At 40.7% G+C, this 23,315-nt stretch overlaps 1 protein-coding gene and 1 long non-coding RNA gene across 4 annotated transcripts in view; one reads left to right on the plus strand and one right to left on the minus strand.

The window, feature by feature from the left end:
- The window catches only part of LOC128704667 (nuclear factor related to kappa-B-binding protein), a 65,934-nt gene extending 55,519 nt beyond the window's left edge, over nucleotides 1-10,415 (plus strand). For 2 of the 3 annotated variants that reach the window (XM_053799799.2, XM_053799802.2), the window contains 3 exons: nucleotides 26-220; nucleotides 6,419-6,641; nucleotides 8,451-10,415. In XM_053799799.2, coding sequence (XP_053655774.1) covers nucleotides 26-220; nucleotides 6,419-6,641; nucleotides 8,451-8,560 — 528 coding nt within the window. In that variant the 3' untranslated portion in view covers nucleotides 8,561-10,415. Of the gene's footprint in view, nucleotides 1-25; nucleotides 221-6,418; nucleotides 6,642-8,019 lie in introns of all 3 variants that reach the window. The other variant, XM_053799801.2, reaches the window with a different exon arrangement.
- A 3,641-nt stretch (nucleotides 10,416-14,056) lies between these two features.
- The window catches only part of LOC138851104 (uncharacterized), a 105,833-nt gene continuing 96,574 nt past the window's right edge, over nucleotides 14,057-23,315 (minus strand). Inside the window, exon 2 of the long non-coding RNA XR_011390987.1 lies at nucleotides 14,057-18,634. This is a non-coding gene — a long non-coding RNA (uncharacterized lncRNA). The remainder of the gene's footprint in view (nucleotides 18,635-23,315) is intronic.

Consider the following 23,315-nt stretch of genomic DNA (forward strand, 5'->3'; position numbering starts at 1 on the left):
ATTACAGTTTTATAAATGTTTTTAGGGTATAAATATGAGCGGCAAACCTTCGATGCTCTCCAGTGGGGGTATTCGTCTAGTACAGCCAACTGCCGGCGGAGGTGGAGGTGGCACTGTTGTTGCAGGTGGATCAACAGCAACTGGTAACCTCATTACAATTGGTGGCAAGCAAGTGCTACTTACATCTAAACCTTTCACACAACAAGGACAACTGCAGCAGGTACATTTTGCACCCATGTTTGTTAGAGGTGACTACTGGCAGTTACAAAATGTGGTAAAGAGTCTAGGGCTGTTGCAAAGTATTGTTATCAGCTGATTTTGATGGCATCAGCCTAAAAGTACGTATTGGTATAGGTGGGTACTGGCTAATTTTGAAGGTATCAGTATTAGATTATTAGAGTGTTGTGTATATCATTACTTTGTATAACATCGTTATTAAATCATTATTATACACAATACAGAAGGTCCCCAACATGTTCGTAAGTTGAAGACTTCTTGTATATTCGTATTTGTGATTTTCAGTGATTCAGCCGACTCCGAGCTGAATGGAGCAAGTTGAAGACTCAGATGAAGCTCCACTGTCCCCTTCAGCCTTCCTTTAATAATTAATTGATCTGAAATGTTCATTTACTTAATAGTGTAAACATGTTTTTAGGCTTTTTTTTATATGCATTGGCAAGTGAAAAAAGTTTTTGACTCACTTTACAACAGCAGTCTAGATCCTAACCTGCTGTATTAGCAAGGTTTTGACTCACTTTACAACAGCAGTCTAGATCCTAACCTGCTGTATTAGCAAGGTTTTGACTCACTTTACAGCAGCAGTCTAGATCCTAACCTGCTGTATTAGCAAGGTTTTGACTCACTTTACAGCAGCAGTCTAGATCCTAACCTGCTGTATTAGCAAGGTTTTGACTCGCTTTACAGCAGCAGTCTAGATCTTAACCTGCTGTGTACCTCGCTACAGGCAGGACACAGGTTAGGTTCGGTAAGGTTCATCAGGAAACAGGACAAATGTAGCAGCAGCTGTTCTCCTCCAGTGCCTTACGATCCCCGTGTGGGAGAGGCGTTCTACCATTGTCTTGCAGAATCCTTACCTCAGCCTTCAGTGCAGGAACAGTGCGTCGTTGGCCTCCTACCCAAGGGCAGCTCGCCGACCTCTGCACTCCTGCAGCTGCGTGATTCTCACCACAACCCAGAGAAACACCTGCTGAACTTCCCACCAGTAGCAAGCACAACCATTGGCAAACAACCTCCAGCACAGGAACAGTGCGTCATCGTCCTCCTACCCAAGGGCAGTACACTGACCTCTGCACTCCTGAAGCTGCGTGATTCCCGTCACCACAATCCTGGGTAACGTCTGCCAACCTTCAATCCATAGAATCCCAGTCTCTCTGCTTCAAGCAAACACAACCTTAGCATACAGTGAATCTCTATGGCATGTTCATTATATATCAAACTTCTGAGAATATCTAGACAGCATCTCTGATGACCAATATCTTTTTTTTTGCGTGACACGGTGTCAGAATACTTTTGCGTCATAATTTCCTAAGAGGCCAGTCGAACCCACTTCACTGAGGTGGTTAAAGATACCCACACAGTGGATCGGCTAGACTACATCACTTGGGTAACACCAACGCCTTTCTCTCCTCCCTAACCTCGTTTCTTTTCTTCTGGACCGGGCGAACCTGCTCCTGCGTCGGTGGGAGTATTCGTTCAAATGGTGCCTGTGGCCGAATCCAAGTGATTACTGCACAGGATGCCAAATCTTGGCAGGTACACACACCAGAACATAATCTTGATGCCCGCGATCACTATCTGAGCCAACACGACTGGCTGCCCTGCCCCATGATCAGTTGTCACGATGAATCAACCGCAAGGCTCTCCACCTCCCATGCCGACGTCTCTCTCTCTAGCCACCGCCCCCCCCCCCCACCCTACCTCACGCAAGGAACCCTCCTTCACTCTCCTCCTCAAGTACTCCAAAGAGGACCACCACTCTTTATCAGCTAGTGACACACTCTACAACATAACTCAAGCACCTCAGTCAGGAATATACAAAACAGAAACAGGCTTCAAACTTATCCTTGACAAACACTCTTACGACATCTGTACAGCGACTGCACCCCGACAGAAACTGAAAGATGCCGGCTTCTCCATTTTATGGAGCCCAGAACATTGGGCCAAGAGCACAGTAATTGCAAAACAAGTTGACCCATCCCTCCTTACTGCCTATGACAACAATGAAACAGACCTCATAAATGACATCAGCACTAGGAATAAGGTCGCTATAGACGACATATACAGACCACCTAACTCCAACATTCTCAAAATACGCTGCTACACGCCTGACGAAGCTTCTAGACTCTTCCAGAAAGGAATCCTGGCAAAAACTATTCGCATACCACCTGACTCTCTTCATTCCATCAACTATCACCACATAACTCAATGTTTGAAATGCTATAAATATGGACATGAAAAAGACTCCTGCACTGCCACTCAAACCTGTTCCAGGTGTGCAGGGTCAGGCCACTACTGGACAACCTGCAAAGCCACTAAAAAATGCATCAACTGTAATCAACGCCACGCTGTTGTATCAAACTCTTGCCAAACTCGTAGGGATTACCAAAAGTCACTTAGAGGCAATGAACCACCCTCACCCCACCCCCCACCCCCCAACGCATGGGCAACCCCACTCTCCTGGACCCAACCAACCCCACGGCTTGCCCAGAACACACCTCAACCCACAACCAGCCCACCCAACCTCAACACACAAGGACTAGCATACACACCTGATCTCACTCTTACTTGCAAAATCATTACAGCTGTACACTCAGCCATAGCAATAAACCAGATATACCAGCTAGACTTCCCACATGCCCTCAATGCTATACTCGCAGCAAACAGCCTACCCCAACTCGTCTTCCCTCCTCTCCCCAGCCCCCACAGTCACTCCCCCTCCCTCCCCATCCCCCCTGCCACCCCCTCCCACCCAACCTACCCATGACTCCCCCACCCTCCACAGCCTGAGCCAAACCACCATGCCACCCCCCGAGACTCCCCTCCCCCAACCCCCCACTACCACCCGCAACCTCCCCACTCCCCCTGCACCCCCTCCACCCCTGGCCCCTCCTCCACTCCCTCCACCCCTGCCCCTCCTCCACTCTTACGCCCAAGTCAGCCAGCTCTAACCAAACACACAACACGACAAGATCCACCTCAGCCCACAGGAGGAAATCAACCAAACCCCAACCCGCACCCACTTATGATAGACAATCCAGGGAACATGAAAGAACACAGAACACACAAAGCAGAAGGGTTTCCCCCTCCCCCTCCAGGAAGCGCCTCCACGACCAAACATACACTCACACCTCTGGGAACATCACCTTCATGGGCATACGACCTGATTCCTTTAATATCCACACCATAGCTGAGCCTGGCCCCTCACTAGAAGTAGATAACAACTCTCCTGCTTCCCAACCTTCACTGACATCTTCAAGGTAATCCAACTCAATGTGAGACATTACTACCACATTAGACACATGATAGATGAGCTCATCGAAGCAGAAAAACCTGATGTAGTTCTACTAAACAGCACAAGCCTACAGGCAAACCAACACATTCGACACTTTGGCTATACCACCAAACAATCCCCACAAGACCCACACGATGGAGTTGCCATCCTGGTCAACTCCACCATTAGACACGAATTCCTACCTCTACATTTCACACACCAACACTCCCTAGCTGTCAGGCTACACACTCAACTAGGACCCCTCATATTCTTCACCACATATGCTAGGCCCAACACAGCTCTCAATGCACACGACCTATCTCTCGTCTTCAACCACACCAACACTCCCTCATACCTGCTGGCAGACATGAATGCGAAACACCCAGCTTTCAACCACAACTCCACCAACCAACTAGGCACACAACTACATAACTTCTCAAACCGCAAACATCTACGGTACCTAGGTCCACACTTCAACACATTCTATGGGCACCAAGGACAAGGAAAACCTGACATAATACTCACAAACAGAGCCAGCACTCTCTTCCAACACTACATAGCTCCTGGTCCCATCACTGGATCTGACCACATTCCCATCATCCTACATATCTCGACTAACCCAATTTGTATTCCTACACCACCAACACCAGCATACAAGAAGGCAAACTGGGAGTCCTTCCAAAACTCCATCAACAACACTAACCTAAACTACGACTACAACAACAAACAAATCATAGACATTGACACACAGCTCGACACCATCCTTGAGACAATAAAATGTGCAACCAACACTGTGATACCCACTAAAACACACACCATTAGATACTCATTCACTCCATCAATCAGAACCAAAAGACTCCTCATATGCTACCACAACTGCTTCCGCCACAACACACACAGATTCAACCTGGTAAGACAGGACCTCACATACCTCAGGAATAACATACCTCATAGCCTAGAGCAGGACCACAACCACCACTGGGCTGGACTCGTACACCAGGCAAATGAGCAACGCATAAAAGACCCCAAAACTTTCTGGAACATCATCAACAGAATCCGAGGTAACAACAACAACAAAAAATTCGAACACATCACCCACGACAACAGAAACATCACCGACCCACAAACAGCAACAAACATCTTCAAAGAAATATGTGAGAACATTTTCCACCCACACCCTCCACTACCAGACACTCTGCCACATACACAAATAGACCAATGGAACACTGACCACGTACACCTAACGACACCTGATAGGTATATACAACTTGACTCACTCACTGCCACTCAGGAACTGGACACCCCCATCACAGCCTATGACATTAAAACTCTCATTCAGCGCCTCTCTCCAAAAGACCCAGGAGCCTCCGGCATCAACCACATCATCCTAAAACACCTCCCTGACTCCATCATCTCAGCCTTCACCAACCTACTCAATGCATCACTAGCATCTGGCTACTTCCCCACTCTCTTCAAAGCAGCCACTGCTATCCTCATCCCAAAACCCAATAAAAACCACTCTGACCCAAAAAACTACCGCCCCATCAGCCTGCTCGAAGTACTGGGAAAGATCTATGAAAAAATCATAAACTCACGACTACGTAGACATCTCGAAACAAACTCCCTCTTATATAATGGCCAATTTGGCTTCAGATCAAACCGCTCCACCCAAGACGCACTCAATTTAATTCTAAACTACATCCACATAAACCATCACCAAGGGAAAAAGAGCTCTAGTAGCTAAAGATGTAGAAAAAGCCTTTGACACAGTGTGGCACAATGGTCTAAAGTTTAAACTATGTACCAACTTCGACCTCCCTCGGACTATCAGCAAACTACTATGTAACTTCCTAGATGATAGGACCATGAGGATTAAGTTCCAGGGATGCTTCTCACAGTACTTCCCACTACATGCTGGAGTTCCTCAGGGTTCAGTCCTCTAACCCACCCTCTACATCCTTTACACCAACGATATCCCAACACCTGCCTTTGACTCCACCATCACACTTGCATATGCAGACGACATCACCCAACTCACCACACACAATCAAATAACCACTCTAGCCCGCAGAACACAAGCCGAAGTAGACCAGATCACACATTGGGAACAAAAATGGAGAATTAAAACCAACCCTGCAAAATCCAAAATCACCTACTTCCACTACAGGAAACGTGAACCACCCCCTCCAGTAACACTCAGGATAGCTGATACCCACACCAACATCCCTGTCTCACGGACAACCAACATCCCTGTCTCACGGACAACCAACGTCCTAGGAGTACTTCTAGACCAAAACATGCGAATACACTTACACATCAACCAGAAGCAAGCCGTTGCATCCAAGGCCTTATCGGGGCTATTCAAGCTAAGGCAAGCCTCCATACAAACGAAACTACACCTGTACAAAACCCTCATTCGTCCACTAATAACTTACTGCCCACTAGCCCTCTCCCTAGCAGCTGTGACAAACCAACGTAAATTACAACGCATCCAGAACAAAGCCTTACGCTGGGTGTTTAGCACCTGCTGGGATGAATTCATCACAAGTGAGTCCATCCACGCCCGTGCAAACATCCCTGCACTAAACGTGTACTGGAAATTGTTTAGTGACAAACAGACTAGAGACCAGACATGACTACTGGACCTCATACTTAGATGACGAACTACGCAGACCTGCAAACACACACAACCTCTTCTACTCTCTACTAGCACCTGACCCAATTCCTATATACAAATAACCTTGCTAAAATCTTGAATCACTAACCTGTAATTCACAGGTATGGACCTTTAATATCGCCCTTGTACCTGCGATCACGCTTTGTCGCCCCCCTCCCCCCCCCCTGTTGGTGGCTCATTTAGCATGACATAGTTATTACGCATAGAATGTACATTTTATTACTTTTCAGCTGATGTTAACTAGCGGAAGTTTAAAAGGCGGACTACAAGGTAGCCAAGCAACTCAGACTGCAGCAAGTCAGGGTGCAGTAGTAGTAGCTAGTGGAGCAGGTGGACAACAGATTGTCCTGCCAGCCTCTGCTCTCCAGGGCTCTCAGCTCAATCTTAAAGGTCTACAGGCCTTTCATACTCTGAAAGTAATTCCAGCATCCCAAGTCACACAGCAGCAGAGAGGTTTGTGCTTTTGTGTTTGGATAATTACAGGTGGCCCTTGTTTAATGTTGGTATCTGTACTAAACTCAGTTACTTCATATATAATTATGTGCAATATACAGTAACTCCTCAACTTATTTTGAGAATCTTCTATATTGTGTATATCAGTATTATACAATATAGAAGGTCCCCAATGTGTTCATAACTTGAACACTTTCTGTATTAGGAATATTCACTATTCAGGTCCCCAATGTGTTCGTAACTTGAGAACTTAGTGCATAAAATAGGCATGATACGTTTTATTACAGTGACTGTAAGATGTACGTACAAATTTACGACATCAATAATCGTGAATTTGTGTAAAACAAGGGAAATCTGTAATTTATCTCATATTTTTTAATACAATCTGCATGATGTGTTAGTTCATGAACATCAGTGAACGTACACGTGACACTAACTGTGGAAACTCCTGGAAAAAAAATTCTTGTGTGGGGGGGGGGGTAAGGATTTTGAAAAAAAAAATTATATAGAACAATGCAAGTTATTTTTCTGAATTTAATAAGAGCAAAATTGACTGAAATCTGATGAAAACTTACGAATTTATGGCGTGTTGAAGTTGAAGTGATCACTAATCAGTAACAGCATCAATAAATTGGAAAATGTAAACATCGCTAATATGTTATTTTTTAATTGCTCTTATGTTTAACACACATCTAGTGTTATAAAAAACTAGTACAGTGGACCCCCGGTTTACGATATTATTTCATTCCAGAAGTATGTTCAGGTGCCAGTACTGAACGAATTTGTTCCCATAAGGAATATTGTGAATTAGATTAGTCTATTTCAGACCCCCAAACATACACGTACAAACACACTTACATAAATACACTTACATAATTGGTCGCATTGGGAGGTGATCGTTAAGCGGGGGTCCACTGTATATGTTTCAAGGTGTTTTAGCATTTAAAATATGGCTTCACTTAGAATATACAGTTTGACTTGTTTTTATTTATTACTATTTTGCTCTTCTAAGGCTATGTACAATAAATACAGTGGACCCCCGCATAATGATCACCTCCGAATGCGACCAATTATGTAAGTGTATTTATGTAAGTGCGTTTGTATGTGTATGTTTGGGGGTCTGAAATGGACTAATCTACTTCACAATATTCCTTATGGGAACAAATTCGGTCAGTACTGGCACCTGAACATACTTCTGGAGTGAAAAATATCGTTAACCGGGGGTCCACTGTACTTAAAACATTACAACTGTTTCCCAGTATAATACTTCTCAAAACAGGGAAATAAGTAATGTTAATAAACTTTATTGGGTTATATATGCAGTATATATACTTTTTAATTATTTTTTATAGTACTGTACATATTTTGGTCTTCGAAGGATGTAGCAGCAGCAGCAGCGGCTGCTGCCGTAGCAGCTCCTGCCTGGTTGTATAGGAGACAGTCAAGTTTGATCGAACAGGATATGTCCTGTGCAGTTGCTTTGAAAGTTTTCTCATGTTCCACCTAATAATGGGGTAACAAAGCTTTTTCTTCTAAACCTTTAATGATACTTGTATATTATAAAACTGTGTACTCGTACAATACATGCTGTGGTCTTTCTTTGTACATACCTGTTTGTGCATTTATATAAATATCGCTTGTGAGGTCAGAACATACAGGAGAATGAAGTAGCTTGAGGGTCAATGGTGTGCTTGGACTGGGAGAAACATTGCTGGCCAAGTGGTCTGACTTGGCTTTGAATCCTGCTGAGATCCAGAACCTGCCAGCGAAGTGTATTGGAGAACTAACTTTTACTTCTATGTTTTTCAGGGAAGCCGGTGTTAGCACGAATAGTATCGCCCACTTCAGTCAGAGGAGCGGTACCAGCTGCTTCTATACCTAATACTTTGTCCTCGTCACACGATTCTTCTAAATCCTAGGATAAAAAAAAAAAAAAAGTTGTACAAATCGTCTAAAATAAAAGGTATTCAAATAATTTAAATTGTTCCCTGGGTTAGTAAAGTAATTCCTAAACTTTCACTTAAATAATAAGTTATTTCACTTTCTTCTAAATGGAGAAAAATTTGCATTGGTTTTCCAACTACAGTGGACCCCCGCATACCGTTGGCATCACATAACGTTAAATCCGCATAGCGATACATTTTATCACTAAAATTTTGCCTCGCATAGCGATAAAAAACTCGCTCAACGCTATTCGTCCGAGACGCGTCTATGTGAGGCCTGAGCCAGCCTCACATGTTCCGCCGGTGGCATTGTTTACAAGCCAGCCTCCGCGGTAACATCCAAGCATACAATCGGAACATTTCGTATTATTACAGCGTTTTTGGTGATTTTTATCTGCAAAATAAGTGACCATGGGCCCCAAGAAAGCTTCTAGTGCCAACCCTGTGGTAAAAAGGGCGAGAAATATCAAAATACTGTGGTACCATGGTCAACTGCTGATGCTGATGCTGCTGCTGCTCTAGCACTGTCGTTGGTGTGGCTTATTGAGAATACCAAGAAACAATTAACCCCAGAGGGTTAGCCACCCAGGATAACCCAAAAAAGTCAGTGTCATTGAAGACTGTCTAACTTATTTCCATTGGGGTCCTTAATCTTGTCTCCCAGGATGCAACCCACACCAGTCGACTAACACCCAGGTGAACAGGGAAAAAATGTCTGGAACTAGTGCTCATATTGGTGAATTTAAAGCCAGCAAAGGTTGGTTTGAGAGATTTAAGAGTCGTAGTGGCATACACAGTGTGACAAGGCCTGTTCTGGAAGAAAATGCCAAACAGGACCTACAGTACTCAGAAGGAAAAGGCACTCCCAGGACACAGTGTCTCATCAGTCATTGCTGCATCTTCAATAAAGGTAAGTGTCATTTATTCTTCATTTAGTAGAGTAGTACATGCACAATATATATTGTGCATGTATCCTTCTCTTTGTGTGTAGGAAAATGTATATTTCATGTGGTAAAAATTTTTTTTTCATACTTTTGGGTGTCTTTCACGGATTAATTTGATTTCCATTATTTCTTATGGGGAAAATTCATTCGCATAACGATAATTTCGCATAACAATGAGCTCTCAGGAACGGATTAATGTCGTTATGCGGGGGTCCACTGTAATTTACACATTTTCATTAATTATCTGGAAAGGGCCTTTTTTTTTTTTTTACAAGATATTAAATGTTATGCGTCGTTGAGTCCAAGACGTCGTATTTCAAATTTAAAGTAAAAATTGTCCATTAGAGAATCATAGTGTAATACAGTAATTACATCTACTGATACTATTATCAGCATTGAATATACAAAGATTGGTTTTTAAAATATGCTATAGTAATTCTATCACTGGTGTACAAAACAAAATATAACAGTGTTTTATTCCTTTTGGTTTGTAAAATTTTGATCTTTACAAAGTTTTGCCGACAAGGCAAAAAAAAAAAAATGGAGAGTAATGGTATAAAATACCAGAACGATGGAGAGAGAGAAATACAGTATAATGCTAAAATTTGATCCTGTAAGGACACCTTTATACTATATTTGTCTCCTTCCCCACAATCCTATGAAGTACAGTATATAGTTGTGAATTATGCTTTGTTATAACACTGTTGTAGGTGACCATTATATACAGTACTAGGGAAATGTCAAGATATTCTGTGATAGTCATATTGACATATTTTGTGAATATTTCAACACCATTCAATATTTTACAAGGTTGAATGAATGTTTAATACATGTCTTGAGGTTCATGTATATGAGATTGATATTACAAATATATTGCTGTAAAATATGATTTTGTTTACCTTAAATTACAAACCAACATAAATATTCTATGAATTTAATAATCTACCAGGAGATTTCATTGTGTTTTCTCCTTTCCTTATACAGTGGAACCCTGAGTTTCGTACGTTTCGAGTTTAGAACGTTTTTTTTTGGCTAAATTTTGTCCCAAGTTTTGCACTGCCTCGTGTTTCGTCCCGCTTACCAGACCTGCCCACCTCCCCACACAGCCGTAGCGAGTCTGTCTGGCTTTGTTTCTCGAGTGAACATTACGTTATATACTAGGCATCTAAGGTGCCCTAGAGCTATAAAATGAATGTACAGTACACTCATTGCTTACCTTAAAATATTTGTAGTCTTAATGCCTGGTCAGAATGGGTCTTAACACTCGGTGTGTGCAGTATTAAAAAAAATCTGGGACCACTTAGTACCTTGTGGGACCACCAGTTCAACTAAGCGCCAGCTAGAGCAAACAGCGCGGCAAACACCTGGGATTCACTGATGTCATGTAGTATTAACACTCCCATTTTAAGAAGAAAGTGATGTTGACCCCCCCAGTTTAGTGGCTTTGAGGTGGATGTGGCCATAAGTGGTCGAGGAAATGTCAAAAACCTCAATAATAACCCATGTCCAACATTTGTGCAACACCCTTTCAGAATGTCTTACAACCTATGCCCTAAGTGAAACAATTCTGGTATGTGTAAAACGTGTTTGGCCGGCTGGCTCTATCTCACAGGTGCACATAAATACAATTATACGTAGTGTAAATTACCTAGGATAACCCCAAAAATCTAGACAAAGTGCTATACTATGCTTGTAAATATAGTATGGTAGGTATGTAACCCCCATCTGGCTACCCCACTCACACATTATATACTAGGCATTTAACATGTCCTAGAGTGATAAAATGTATATAAAGTACACTCATTACTTACTGTAAAATATTTGTAATCTTAATGGTCTTAATATAGGGTGCAAGGCGAATAGTAAGGTAGGTATGTAACCCCCATCTGGCTACCCCACTCACATGTTATATACTAAGCTTTTAAAGTGCTGTAAAGTGATAAAATGCATATACAGTACACACATTACTTTTTTTTTTTTTTTTCCAACAAGTCGGCCGTCTCCCACCGAGGCAGGGTGACCCAAAAAAGAAAGAAAATCCCCAAAAAGAAAATACTTTCATCATCATTCAACACTTTCACCACACTCACACATTATCACTGCTTTTGCAGAGGTGCTCAGAATACAACAGTTTAGAAGCATATACGTATAAAGATACACAACATATCCCTCCAAACTGCCAATATCTTAAAATATTTGTAGTCTTAATGTAGAGATAGATGAGTACATGAGAGCGTAGGTTTGATGAGTCTTGTAAACAAACCAGTTGTTGTTTTTACCAGTCCGGACACGGATGGTTTATGTTCACTCCTTCAAGCCGACTGGGTTATTATTGTGTTATTATCATTATTAATATGACATCTTCAAGACTAATGACACACTCTTAGTGTTCCCGCACACCAGCAGAAGATGTGGAGTTTAAAGCAGTTAAGTTCAGAGTATAGCAATTAAGCGTAAGCCGTTCTGCCTATCTTCTGCAAGTTATGTAAATGGTTTATACGTTCACTAGTTCATTTGTACATTATGGTTTTCTTATGATCTAATGCAGTTTGCCTCACAAACTCTGTTTTCTCTTATACAGTGGACCCCCAGTTAACAATATTTTTTCACTCCAGAAGTATGTTCAGGTGCCAGTACTGACCGAATTTGTTCCCATAAGAAATATTGTGAAGTAGATTAGTCCATTTCAGACCCCCAAACATACACGTACAAACGCACTTACATAAATACATTTACATAATTGGTCACATTCGGAGGTAATCGTTATGCGGGGGTCCACTGTACTAACACGTCTGGAGGAGGAAAGACTGAGAAGATGTTTTCATAGCTAGAGCAAAAATGCCCGCGAGCGCTGTCCTCCCCCGCCACCACATACATATTGACATGCATATTTTATTCATTCTAGAGTGTATATCAGGTTATGTTATTTATATTGTTTATGTCATATTAGATGAACTGTGATAAATAAGCTGTAGAGTCGATAACGTCATATTGAAGTATACTATTTTGTCATCCCTCCTGACAGAAGGAACGGATTAATTGGATTTACATTATTTCTTATGGGAAATATTGCTCTGACTTTAGTACTAGCTCCTGGAATGGATTAAGTACGAAGCTCGAGGTACCACTGTATTTAGCTTTTTTTTAGTAATAGGTACATTGTTTCTTGGGTTTAGCATTTTGCGTATCATTTTTTATCTTGCTTTTCTTACTCTACTTCAATGCCTGAATATGCCTTCCTTAACCCATAGCAACAGCAGCAGCAGCAGCCTCTGCTGCCATAGCAGCAGCATACTAGTGTCAGTACACAAATAACCCACACATAGGAAGCTGACATTTTGGTTTGACTTCGTCCCAGTCAGACCGAAACGTCACGAGCTCCTCTCTCCTATGTGTGAGTTATCTGTGTATTGTTCCAGTCATGGTATTATGACTTTGTTCTTTTAGTCCTGATCTTAACCAGAACTTCAAGAATGTTTGATATTTATTTTTAAATATTTATGTACAAATATTAGTTTAACATTAGTACAAGTCTTCAGAGGTAAATGTGTACACTTACATAACACTTGTGTGTTTGTAGTAACATCCCACACTGATGGATAAAATTTTTATGGCTTATTCTGAATCTTTTAAAAAATTTTGGAAACTAAAGTCATACCTATAGCGATGTATAGATTTTTTGGTTGCTGCGACGTAGTTGATCAGACGAGCACCAGAGAAGCCTGACCCAGGGCTGAACTGTGGCTGTAAGAAGACTCAAAAACCCATCAAAAAAAGATACAATGCAAGTGCCAGGTATTAGCTTGTATTCATAATTCAGATTAAAATATATAAATGGTGCTTGTTTCATGCAAAAATTCAAATTGTTTAAGAAAATAGACAGCTTTGCAAAATTAAATAACTTTTCTACGTGTTGCAAAACTATTGCATTGATTGGAATGATATTATGTGACAGTCCATTAGCACTACCATGTCTTGGTATAATTAAGTGAACTCAAGTTTGTAAATTGTCAAGACTATTATTCAATATTAACCCTTAAACTGTCCAAACGTAGATCTACGTTATGTACATAGTGCTCCGACCTTGATTTTCTCCATTTGAAAGCATGTAAAAAAAATGTAAATCTACGTTTGGACAGTTAAAGGGTTATATAACAATATTAAATAACAGAAAGCAAGCGTAGTTCCTTGTGTTGCAGGACAGTTATTATAATTGAAGGGAAGATTGGGGGAAGGGGTAGTTCTGAACTTGTATGGGTCGTATAGTGAATGGGAATGAATGGCTATTGGGCTCAATCTAGGGAGACGATATATTTAAGTCCCTCTATCAAGAACCCCTCACCAGCATCAAGGTACCTACCTCCCTTGGGTAGAGGAAGAGTAGAGTAGCTCAAGTTACTTGGACCAACAACGCTTATATCAAGGCATCCTCCTCGAAGAGTTTTTCCTCCACTATAGAAACATTTTCTCCAGGTCGAGGATGAGTAATATACATAACGGCTTCGCTCCAAGGATATTGAAAAATAAGTTCTCAATTTTTTTTATTTTGTTAAATTTTAGGTGAAATCTATTGAAAAAAGTATTAACATATGTAAAATGAATCAGAACCATGAAATGCATGACAATGGATTACTCATGATAAAACTGTTAGATACTTGACATGGCTGGATTACTCCCAAGACAGGTGTGAAAATCAGTAAATCTTCAATACAATGGACCTTGATTTTACCGACTTAGGAAATACAGGACAAACTCCACCAAGTTGAGTGATTTACAAACAAAGTTTGTTGCTTACAATACCTTCTTTTTAGTGTTACAATCATGGCTAAACAATCTCTATCTCTGTTTACCACAATCCCTATTATTCGTCAACTTCCCCTACACTGATTAAGTAAACTAAGGGCTTATTGTATTGACATTAAATAATTATGTTTACTCCAACTAATAGAAAGTGAAGATGGTGACCGTGGTCATGAAATCTATCCACAAACCTGTGTAAAACAAATACAGTGGTACCTTGGGATACAAACAGCTCAAAATTTGAATAATTATGCAAGTGCTTTTGTAAGTGTATGTATTGGGGTCTGAAACGGATTAATGTAATTTTTTTTTGTCAACAAACCGGCCGTATCCCACTGAGGCAGGGTGGCCCAAAAAGAAAAACGAAAGTTTCTCTTTTTAAATTTAGTAATTTGTACACGAGAAGGGGTTACTAGCCCCTTGCTTCCGGCATTTGAGTCTCCTCTTACGACACGCATGGCTTATGGAGGAAGAATTCTGTTCCACTTCCCCATGGAGATTAATCTAATTAACAATATGTATTCCTTATGGGAACAAATTCGTATCCTGAGGTACCACTTATGGGAACAAATTTGTATCCTGAGGTACCACTGGACTGTATTCATACTGAAGAACTAGTAAAAATATTTGCTATCAGAAAGTAATAAAAGATATTTACTATAGTACCATTGTTAAGTTGGTGGGTAATACCTATATTAAATAACTGCATAAGAACAAATAAAGAATATGTTGTTTGTGTCTAATAGCTGCTCAAGAACAAAAAAAATTGTGTTAATAATGCTAACAAAAAAAAGAAAGTCTTAAAGCTGGCTCTTTAATATCTTTGTAAAGTTATCAAGACATGTATTGAATTCATTACCTGACAGCAGTTGTAGGGTTTATCTTGAAACATGAACCCCTCAAGGAAGGTTCCTTGATGTTGGTGAGGGGCTCTTGATTTAGGGAATTGGATCTGTGCTCCAGTTCCCCAAATTAAGCCTGAATGCCTTCCACATCCCCCCCCCCCAGGCGCTGTATAATCCTCCGGGTTTAGCGCTTCCCCCTTGATTATAATAATAATAATAATTGAAACATGAAGCTGTGTCAGACACGGATCTTAAGAACTTTACTGATGAATCCTTCAACCAAACTATGTACTTCCTCTGGCGAGTTATTAAGAACACTTATTCATCAGACAGTAAACCTCTGCAACCACATATAGTTGAGTATAGCACTAAGGTGCAAGGATGAGTAAAGGAGACAGTGGAGTCCAGGGGTTCGTGTTGCTGGTGCAAAAATTTGTCAAAGTTGGTGTAATGGATTAGTTAAAAATTTGAGCAAGTTGACATTAAAGGTGGAGTTTTTAGCGATGTCATTTAAGCTTGCCTCTGGCAAGAGAGTGAAAACGTGAATGATGGTGAAAGCGTTTCTTTTTTCGGATTACCCTGCCTTGGTGTGAGACTGCCAGTGTTAAATAAAAGTAGTGAAGATGAAAGTAAATTCTGCCATCTATTCAGATGCGGTGAACCAATAGCTCGACCCGATAGTCCTTACAGAGGTATTCCGAATATCTCTTCACGCAGTATCAGAGTAAAATTCACAATTGTAAAAATGGTCTGCTATACTTGACAGCCATGGATAGATGATGGCCAGAAAGCTAATTGCAGTTTAATGGAAAGCAATTTTGTTTTACCCAAACTTGGACCAACGTTGTTGCTAGTGGTTTTAAAGTTGAGAGAGCGATGGAAAATGGTCTGGAAAGCAAGTCTCCCTGAGAGAGATTGCCTGATCATGAATAGTTGATTGAGCTGATTGCCCTGAATGTCAGTGTGACAAGAGAAACCTAGCAAAAAGTTTAACATACCAGCTAGGAATGTGATATGGCCATTGTTGTATATGTGGTAATGAGCAAAACTAAATAAGAGAGAACTTCTATTATTGGTATATTTATGAACATGAGCCAGACAAATGTAGGTCATACATCAAATACTCAAAAACATGACAATGGCTTAATACCCGTGGATTTATACATTTGTATATAATTTAGCATCAAATTATTACCCCTGTATCAGAGATGAGTGCAAATGAGTACGCACAAGCTGGCACAAGTGTGCATGTCCATGTATGTAGTCCAATTTGTTTTTATAGTAACTGAAACAGGGCCAGCACAACTCAACAACTGCTAAGGTATTACTGTAGCGCCTCAGTGACCTATGGATCACAAACAAGATTTTTCATATATAACTTGCAATTGTGTGAAATTCACTGAAATCTCACAATTAGTTACTGTTGAAGAGGAATACGACTGCACAATTATAATAGCAAACGAAATAAAAATTCCATGGCGTTTTTGCAAACAATAATCCAATGAGAAGGTTTAGTAATAGTACTGGTCTTTCCAATGTAAAAATTTCATGCAGTGCCACAAGGCACTGCACGTAATCGAAAGATGATTAATAAATTGTACTCGAGTATTACCTTAAATGTCCTAAATTGGGTTTATTAAAATTACGCACTACTTCATTGTTGACTAGTTTATTATCTTAATTTGCCTATTGACAATTCATCAGATTAATTAATTATACTCTCAAAATGTACATAATTGGTACATAATATTAATATGGAGAGAATAATGCAAAATTGTCTTGATAAGTTTATCTATAATAATCACTGGGAGGTACAAATATTGCCGTGACAATGAGGGCATGAGTAAGAATGATGACCTGGAGTCTGGGTAAGAACGCTGCACTAAATATTTTCGTTAATGTAACGTGCAAGTTACACTTACGACAATTTGTGTCTTATGAAAAAATAGTTTAAGGTGAAACGAGAACATATGGAAAAACGTGGTTATGTTCCAGACACATGTAAATTTGCCAAACAATTTTGTTTATGTTCTATTGGGTAAAGACTACTATGTTATATTTTACCTTGTTATTGCTTGATGTGGACTATGTGAAGAAGTTGATGTGGCCTTACTGGGCTGAGATGAATATTTGTGGTTCTTGTGTTGATGCTGAGTTCATAGTTGGTGGTTGCAGTGAGGTGCACAAGTATTTTGTAATGCATCTCTTGTCTTGTTTTACCCTGCTGTAAATTACACAGCTGAGGATAGAGCATCATTAGCTGTTCCAGAGCAGTGCTTCTGGATATGTCGCAGCTCTGTTATGACTCCAGTAGGTTTAGCACAATGTTTTGATTTTAATAATGATTCTGAATATATCAGTTGTTTTTATTCAGTGAAAATTTTGTTGTTAATTGCAGAGTTAAGTTACTGTACTTACATAATGACTGTAGGACTGGAGGAACTTGGAGATGAACAGATTGTTCATCACCAAGTTCCTCTTTCTCATCTTATCAGCCTCTCTCTTCCAATTCTTCTACAGTTGGTTCTTGGTCATCCTTTTCTAACAGTTAATGCTGTCTTCATGCACATCTTCAAAGCCTTTAGAGCTATGAGAAGCTATAGGAGCTAAACCTGATAATATTATGAGACAGAAGGACCAGTAGGCCTTCTGCAGTGTTCCTTCATTTTTATGTTCTTACAGAATAATTAGACTGATAGGATGGACAGGGCAAGTCTGAGAGGCGAGTCTCAGGTACACAGTCTTGCAGTCCATGTCAGTCACCATTTCCTGGACCTGACCTCTTACTGAAGGAGAACCCAAGAAATAAATTATTTACTACAGAAGGTCATTATTAACCTCAGCTGGCATATATGACTGATTGGGGAATTTCATCCCAAGACACCACATGTATCTGCATCTGTAATGTTAAATTTACACACGTCTCAGCGCTGTCATTCATTGCTGCGATGAATTTTTCCATTACTCTACATGTCTTAACTCTTCAATCCAGTGTAGTCCTTGTGGCTTAGCGCTTCTTTTTGATAATAATAATAATAATAATAATTCAATCCAGTGGTTGTATTATGGATGTATTTAAGGAGCTTAAAAATAGAACTTTCACTTTGGGTCAACAGACTGCAAGATTGTAGGATGACTATGGGAATTATCGAGACTCAAGAGAATCTTGAATCCAAAGTTCTTTCTGACCAAGTACATTTTAACTGTAGGAATAAAATAATGCTTCAGCAGATCAACACACACAGCGTCAGTCATCTATGTTGCTTTGTTTGATTGCCAATTAAAGCAAGGGGATTTCCTGCATGATAAATACGACAGAGATGTATTTCCACAGGGAAGCAAATACAACAGGTGATATCTTCTTGTATTTGCATAGAGAAGCAAGCCAGAACAATTGTTAGTGCCTTGAAACCAGGTGAAAATTTTTCTTGCTTGTTAATGCAGTACTTGATGGTATATACCTCCAACATAACCGTATCTTGTGACTATTAAATTCTTGGTCAGGACTACAACATTCCATAGCTACATAATCAATGTGTAGTACCCAGAATTTACATGCAACTTTATGCTGTGTTGATATTTGCATACTGTAAGGCCTAAAAATATCAAGATATTTTTTTAGCTTGGTACGAATATTTTTTATACTTTAATTGCATTACAACACAATTGCACTATGTAATGTTGCTGTATTTGACATTTTTATTCAATGTTTACCTAAACTTGCATCCTATGCAAGCGCACAATTTTCAACAAAATTTTTTAAGCAACCGACAAATAGGGAACTTGTAAGAGTTCAATATTTTTGGGGCCTTTTATTTCCATGGAATTTTTACTCAAGTTGAACACATGGGATATCAAAGAGATGTTTGTTTCTTATATTGGTGAAAATGATGTATAATACTGACAATTTGATGATTAAGACACATGTGCAACAGCTGCACATGTGACATAATTGTCTGTGTTGTGCTGCAGGTCTGCTGGAAGAGTTGTGTTAATGTTGGTAGAATTACCAACAATATCTTAGGTAAAAGGACACAAGTGCAACTAATGTGATGTCTTATTGACGTTTTGGCAAAGCTCCTGGAGAGTGAAACATTGCCACAATAAAATGTCACATTAGTTGCACTTGTGTCCTTTTACCTAACAAACTAGAAGAGTTGTAGCACCGAGTTAATATTTGTATTATTAAGTGTTCTGTACACTGTTTACCTGGAGTTTACCTGGAGAGAGTTCCGGGGGTCAACGCCCCCGCGGCCCGGTCTGTGACCAGGCCTCCTGGTGGATCAGAGCCTGATCAACCAGGCTGTTGCTGCTGGCTGCACGCAAACCAACGTACGAGCCACAGCCCGGCTGATCAGGAACTGACTTTAGGTGCTTGTCCAGTGCCAGCTTGAAGACTGCCAGGGGTCTGTTGGTAATCCCCCTTATGTATGCTGGGAGGCAGTTGAACAGTCTCGGGCCCCTGACACTTATTGTCAGGGGCCCGAGACAACATTAGCACAACGTGCTAGTGACACCCCTGCTTTTCATTGGGGGGATGTTGCATCGTCTGCCAAGTATGCAGAGTAAGTGTGAATGTTTTGTATGAGTCAATTTAAACTTCTGAATAGTGAGGCAGTGCGTTGTCAGGAACCTGAGTGAACACTTTTAATAGATTTTTGTTGGGTTGTGATGAGTTTTCATTGATCTGATATAAACCCCCACATGCACACACTGCAAGTGATGTAAGGATAGATTAGATAATAGTATTGATTCAGTAATGTTGTGTGAGGTACATAGTAACATTGTTTGAAAGAATGCCACCCTGTTTTCGATATTTTCTTTGATATATACTGGTTGCGAGTGTTGAATTTTAGCTTACTTCCGCGGTGTGTACCTACCTGAGCTCTTAATAGTACTATACTGTATGGTTCAAAAATGGTCTTAATAAAATTATCTTTACGAGAGATGTTACTAATTACGGAAAGTGCTAAACTCATGAGGTTAAGTATCATAGAAGTGGGGAAGATGAGACGGAAAAGAGTGGGGGGGGGGGAGATAGAAGGAAGACCCTAACTGGTTCAAAGGTCTTATAAAACATTGCAACTGTAAAGTATGCAAAATAAAATCTATGAGCAAAAATTAACAAACTTGAAATAAGCATAAAATCACAAACTACCATTGGCACTCAGAGGTAAAAATGTACTCTTTGAAAAACTGGAAAGCATATTTAACAAGCCAAAATGCAAAATTTTTAATATTAGTTTAAAAGAACGTAATCACTAAACTTTTGAAATTTTAAGTGCCCCATAATACAGATTTGTGATTAGCACAACACTACAAATATTCTTGATACACAAGAACACAATGTATAAATCACAATAACCAAAGTGCCTATTGTTTGCTCAATCAGCTAAAATTCTTCCTGTACAAGTATCCATTTTCTGCAGTATTACTGAATTGCTATTATAACCAACAGTGCAAAGGCTGATTCCATTTAATATGTTAACCTTACAAGCATCCAAGAAAATGTATAACTGAGATCACGCTAAGTCAGTAGTGTCTGACGTCTCTCAACATCTCCAGGTATAACCAAACTTCAATGATACCCCATCATATACAGTGGACCCCCGGTTAACGATATTTTTTCACTCCATAAGTATGTTCAGGTGCCAGTACTGACCGAATTTATTCCCATAAGGAATACTGTGAAGTAGATTAGTCCATTTCAGACCCCCAAACATACACGTACAAACGCACTTACATAAATACACTTACATAACTGGTCGCATTCGGAGGTAATCGTTATGCGGGGGTCCACTGTATATGTACATATTAGTGAAACTATTATATTTTAAATCACCAATGGTTTTAAATTATTAATGTACTATTGTTTATGGTAAACGAGTCTTTATTAAATAAATCAAAAACATTTTTTGTTAGAGAATAGAAAGGCACACTACCATGATAGCAACAATACACAAATAACCTGCACATTAGTTAGTTTATCTTAATTATGCAGCCCATACCCATCCTGTGGGTGGTAGTCACCACATACCCATCCTGTGGGTGGTAGTCACCCCATACTCATCCTGTGGGTGGTAGTCACCCCATACCCATCCTGTGGGTGGTAGTCACCCCATACCCATCCTGTGGGCGGTAGTCACCACATACCCATCCTGTGGGTGGTAGTCACCCCATACTCATCCTGTGGGTGGTAGTCACCACATACCCATCCTGTGGGTGGTAGTCACCCCATACTCATCATGTGGGTGGTAGTCACCCCATACCCATCCTGTGGGTGGTAGTCACCCCATACCCATCCTGTGGGTGGTAGTCACCCCATACCCATCCTGTGGGTGGTAGTCACCCCATACCCATCCTGTGGGCGGTAGTCACCACATACCCATCCTGTGGGCGGTAGTCACCACATACCCATCCTGTGGGCGGTAGTCACCACATACCCATCCTGTGGGTGGTAGTCACCCCATACCCATCCTGTGGGTGGTAGTCACCCCATACCCATCCTGTGGGCGGTAGTCACCCCATACCCATCCTGTGGGCGGTAGTCACCCCATACCCATCCTGTGGGTGGTAGTCACCCCATACCCATCCTGTGGGTGGTAGTCACCCCATACCCATCCTGTGGGTGGTAGTCACCACATACCCATCCTGTGGGTGGTAGTCACCCCATACCCATCCTGTGGGTGGTAGTCACCCCATACCCATCCTGTGGGTGGTAGTCACCCCATACCCATCCTGTGGGTGGTAGTCACCCCATACCCATCCTGTGGGTGGTAGTCACCCCATACCCATCCTGTGGGTGGTAGTCACCCCATACCCATCCTGTGGGTGGTAGTCACCCCATACCCATCCTGTGGGTGGTAGTCACCCCATACCCATCCTGTGGGTGGTAGTCAAAAGATTACAGAGGTATATAATAGATCCAGTGACTGGGCCCCAAAGTTTTGATTGCTGAACAAGGTACACATAAGAGAAAGAAACTGTAACTGGCTCCCCTCTCGTATAAAGACTGGCTCCCTTGTGTTTGCTCGTCTGTTGTGACTTGTTAATGACTCTAGACGGACCAAAACATTGTAAGTTTCTCTCTCCTATGTATGGGTTATTTGTGTATCTTTTAGTTAGTACAGTACAGGTAATTCAAAGTTTTTCTTCATATTAGTGACCCCTGGAAGGTTACTAGCCTAGGACAGTCCAAGAAAGCCAAGCAATGTGGCTTATTTCCACTGGCATCCTTAGGTCCTCTTTCCCAGAATGCCACCCTGGTACCTATTAACTCTCCTAGCTATGGTTGCAGGGGTCGAGTAATAGCTCCTGGCCCCAAATTAAGTGGATGGTCATACCTCCTTTCCTAAAACTATATTCATAAATATATCATTGGCATGAAGATATATTAATATGTCAATTAAAATAATCCTAAGGGATTACAGTTCATTAATTAAAACAATTTCTACATTACCGTTGCTTTCACTGGCTGTGTCCTTCCCTTCTCTAAATTTGTACCTTCACATGTTTATATAGCCATAAATATAAACATTATCTCTCAGTCCACAGTAGGATTCAAACCTGCACTCGGCATCAAAGTACGCAGTACCTGAGCCACTCAGCCAGATCCCAGATAAGTATGGGCATCTAGCCGAGCCATAAATATGTTTAGATAGTTAATCGTACATTCAAATGGGACTGACATTATATACAAAACATGTAGTATATCTGTGTCATGCTGTTCAGCTGGAGTTTCGCAAACTTCCTTTATAAAACAATCAATTTGCCAAGCAAGTATACAGTAGGACTCGCACATCCGCAGTTTACCGTGGCCCAAAAATAACCCTTAATTTTGCTTAACAGTGGCCTCATAGTGGAAAAGTGATGGTGGAAGTTCTTCAAAGCCCAAGAGAAGCTGTAAAGTGCTTCCCATCAGTGAAAAAGTGTTAATTCTGCACTAAAATTTTGCATAATTTATCAATTAAACTTTATAATAGGTATTGGCAGTTTGGAGGGATATGGTGTGTATCTTTATATGTATATGCTTCTAAAGTGTTGTATTCTGAGCACCTCTGCAAAAACAGTGATAATGTGTGAGTGAGGTGAAAGTGTTGAATGATGATGAAATTATTTTCTTTTTGGGGATTTTCTTTCTTT

The sequence above is a fragment of the Cherax quadricarinatus genome, chromosome 100, assembly GCF_038502225.1.
Source record: "Cherax quadricarinatus isolate ZL_2023a chromosome 100, ASM3850222v1, whole genome shotgun sequence".
In the NCBI taxonomy this organism is placed as follows: domain Eukaryota; kingdom Metazoa; phylum Arthropoda; class Malacostraca; order Decapoda; family Parastacidae; genus Cherax; species Cherax quadricarinatus.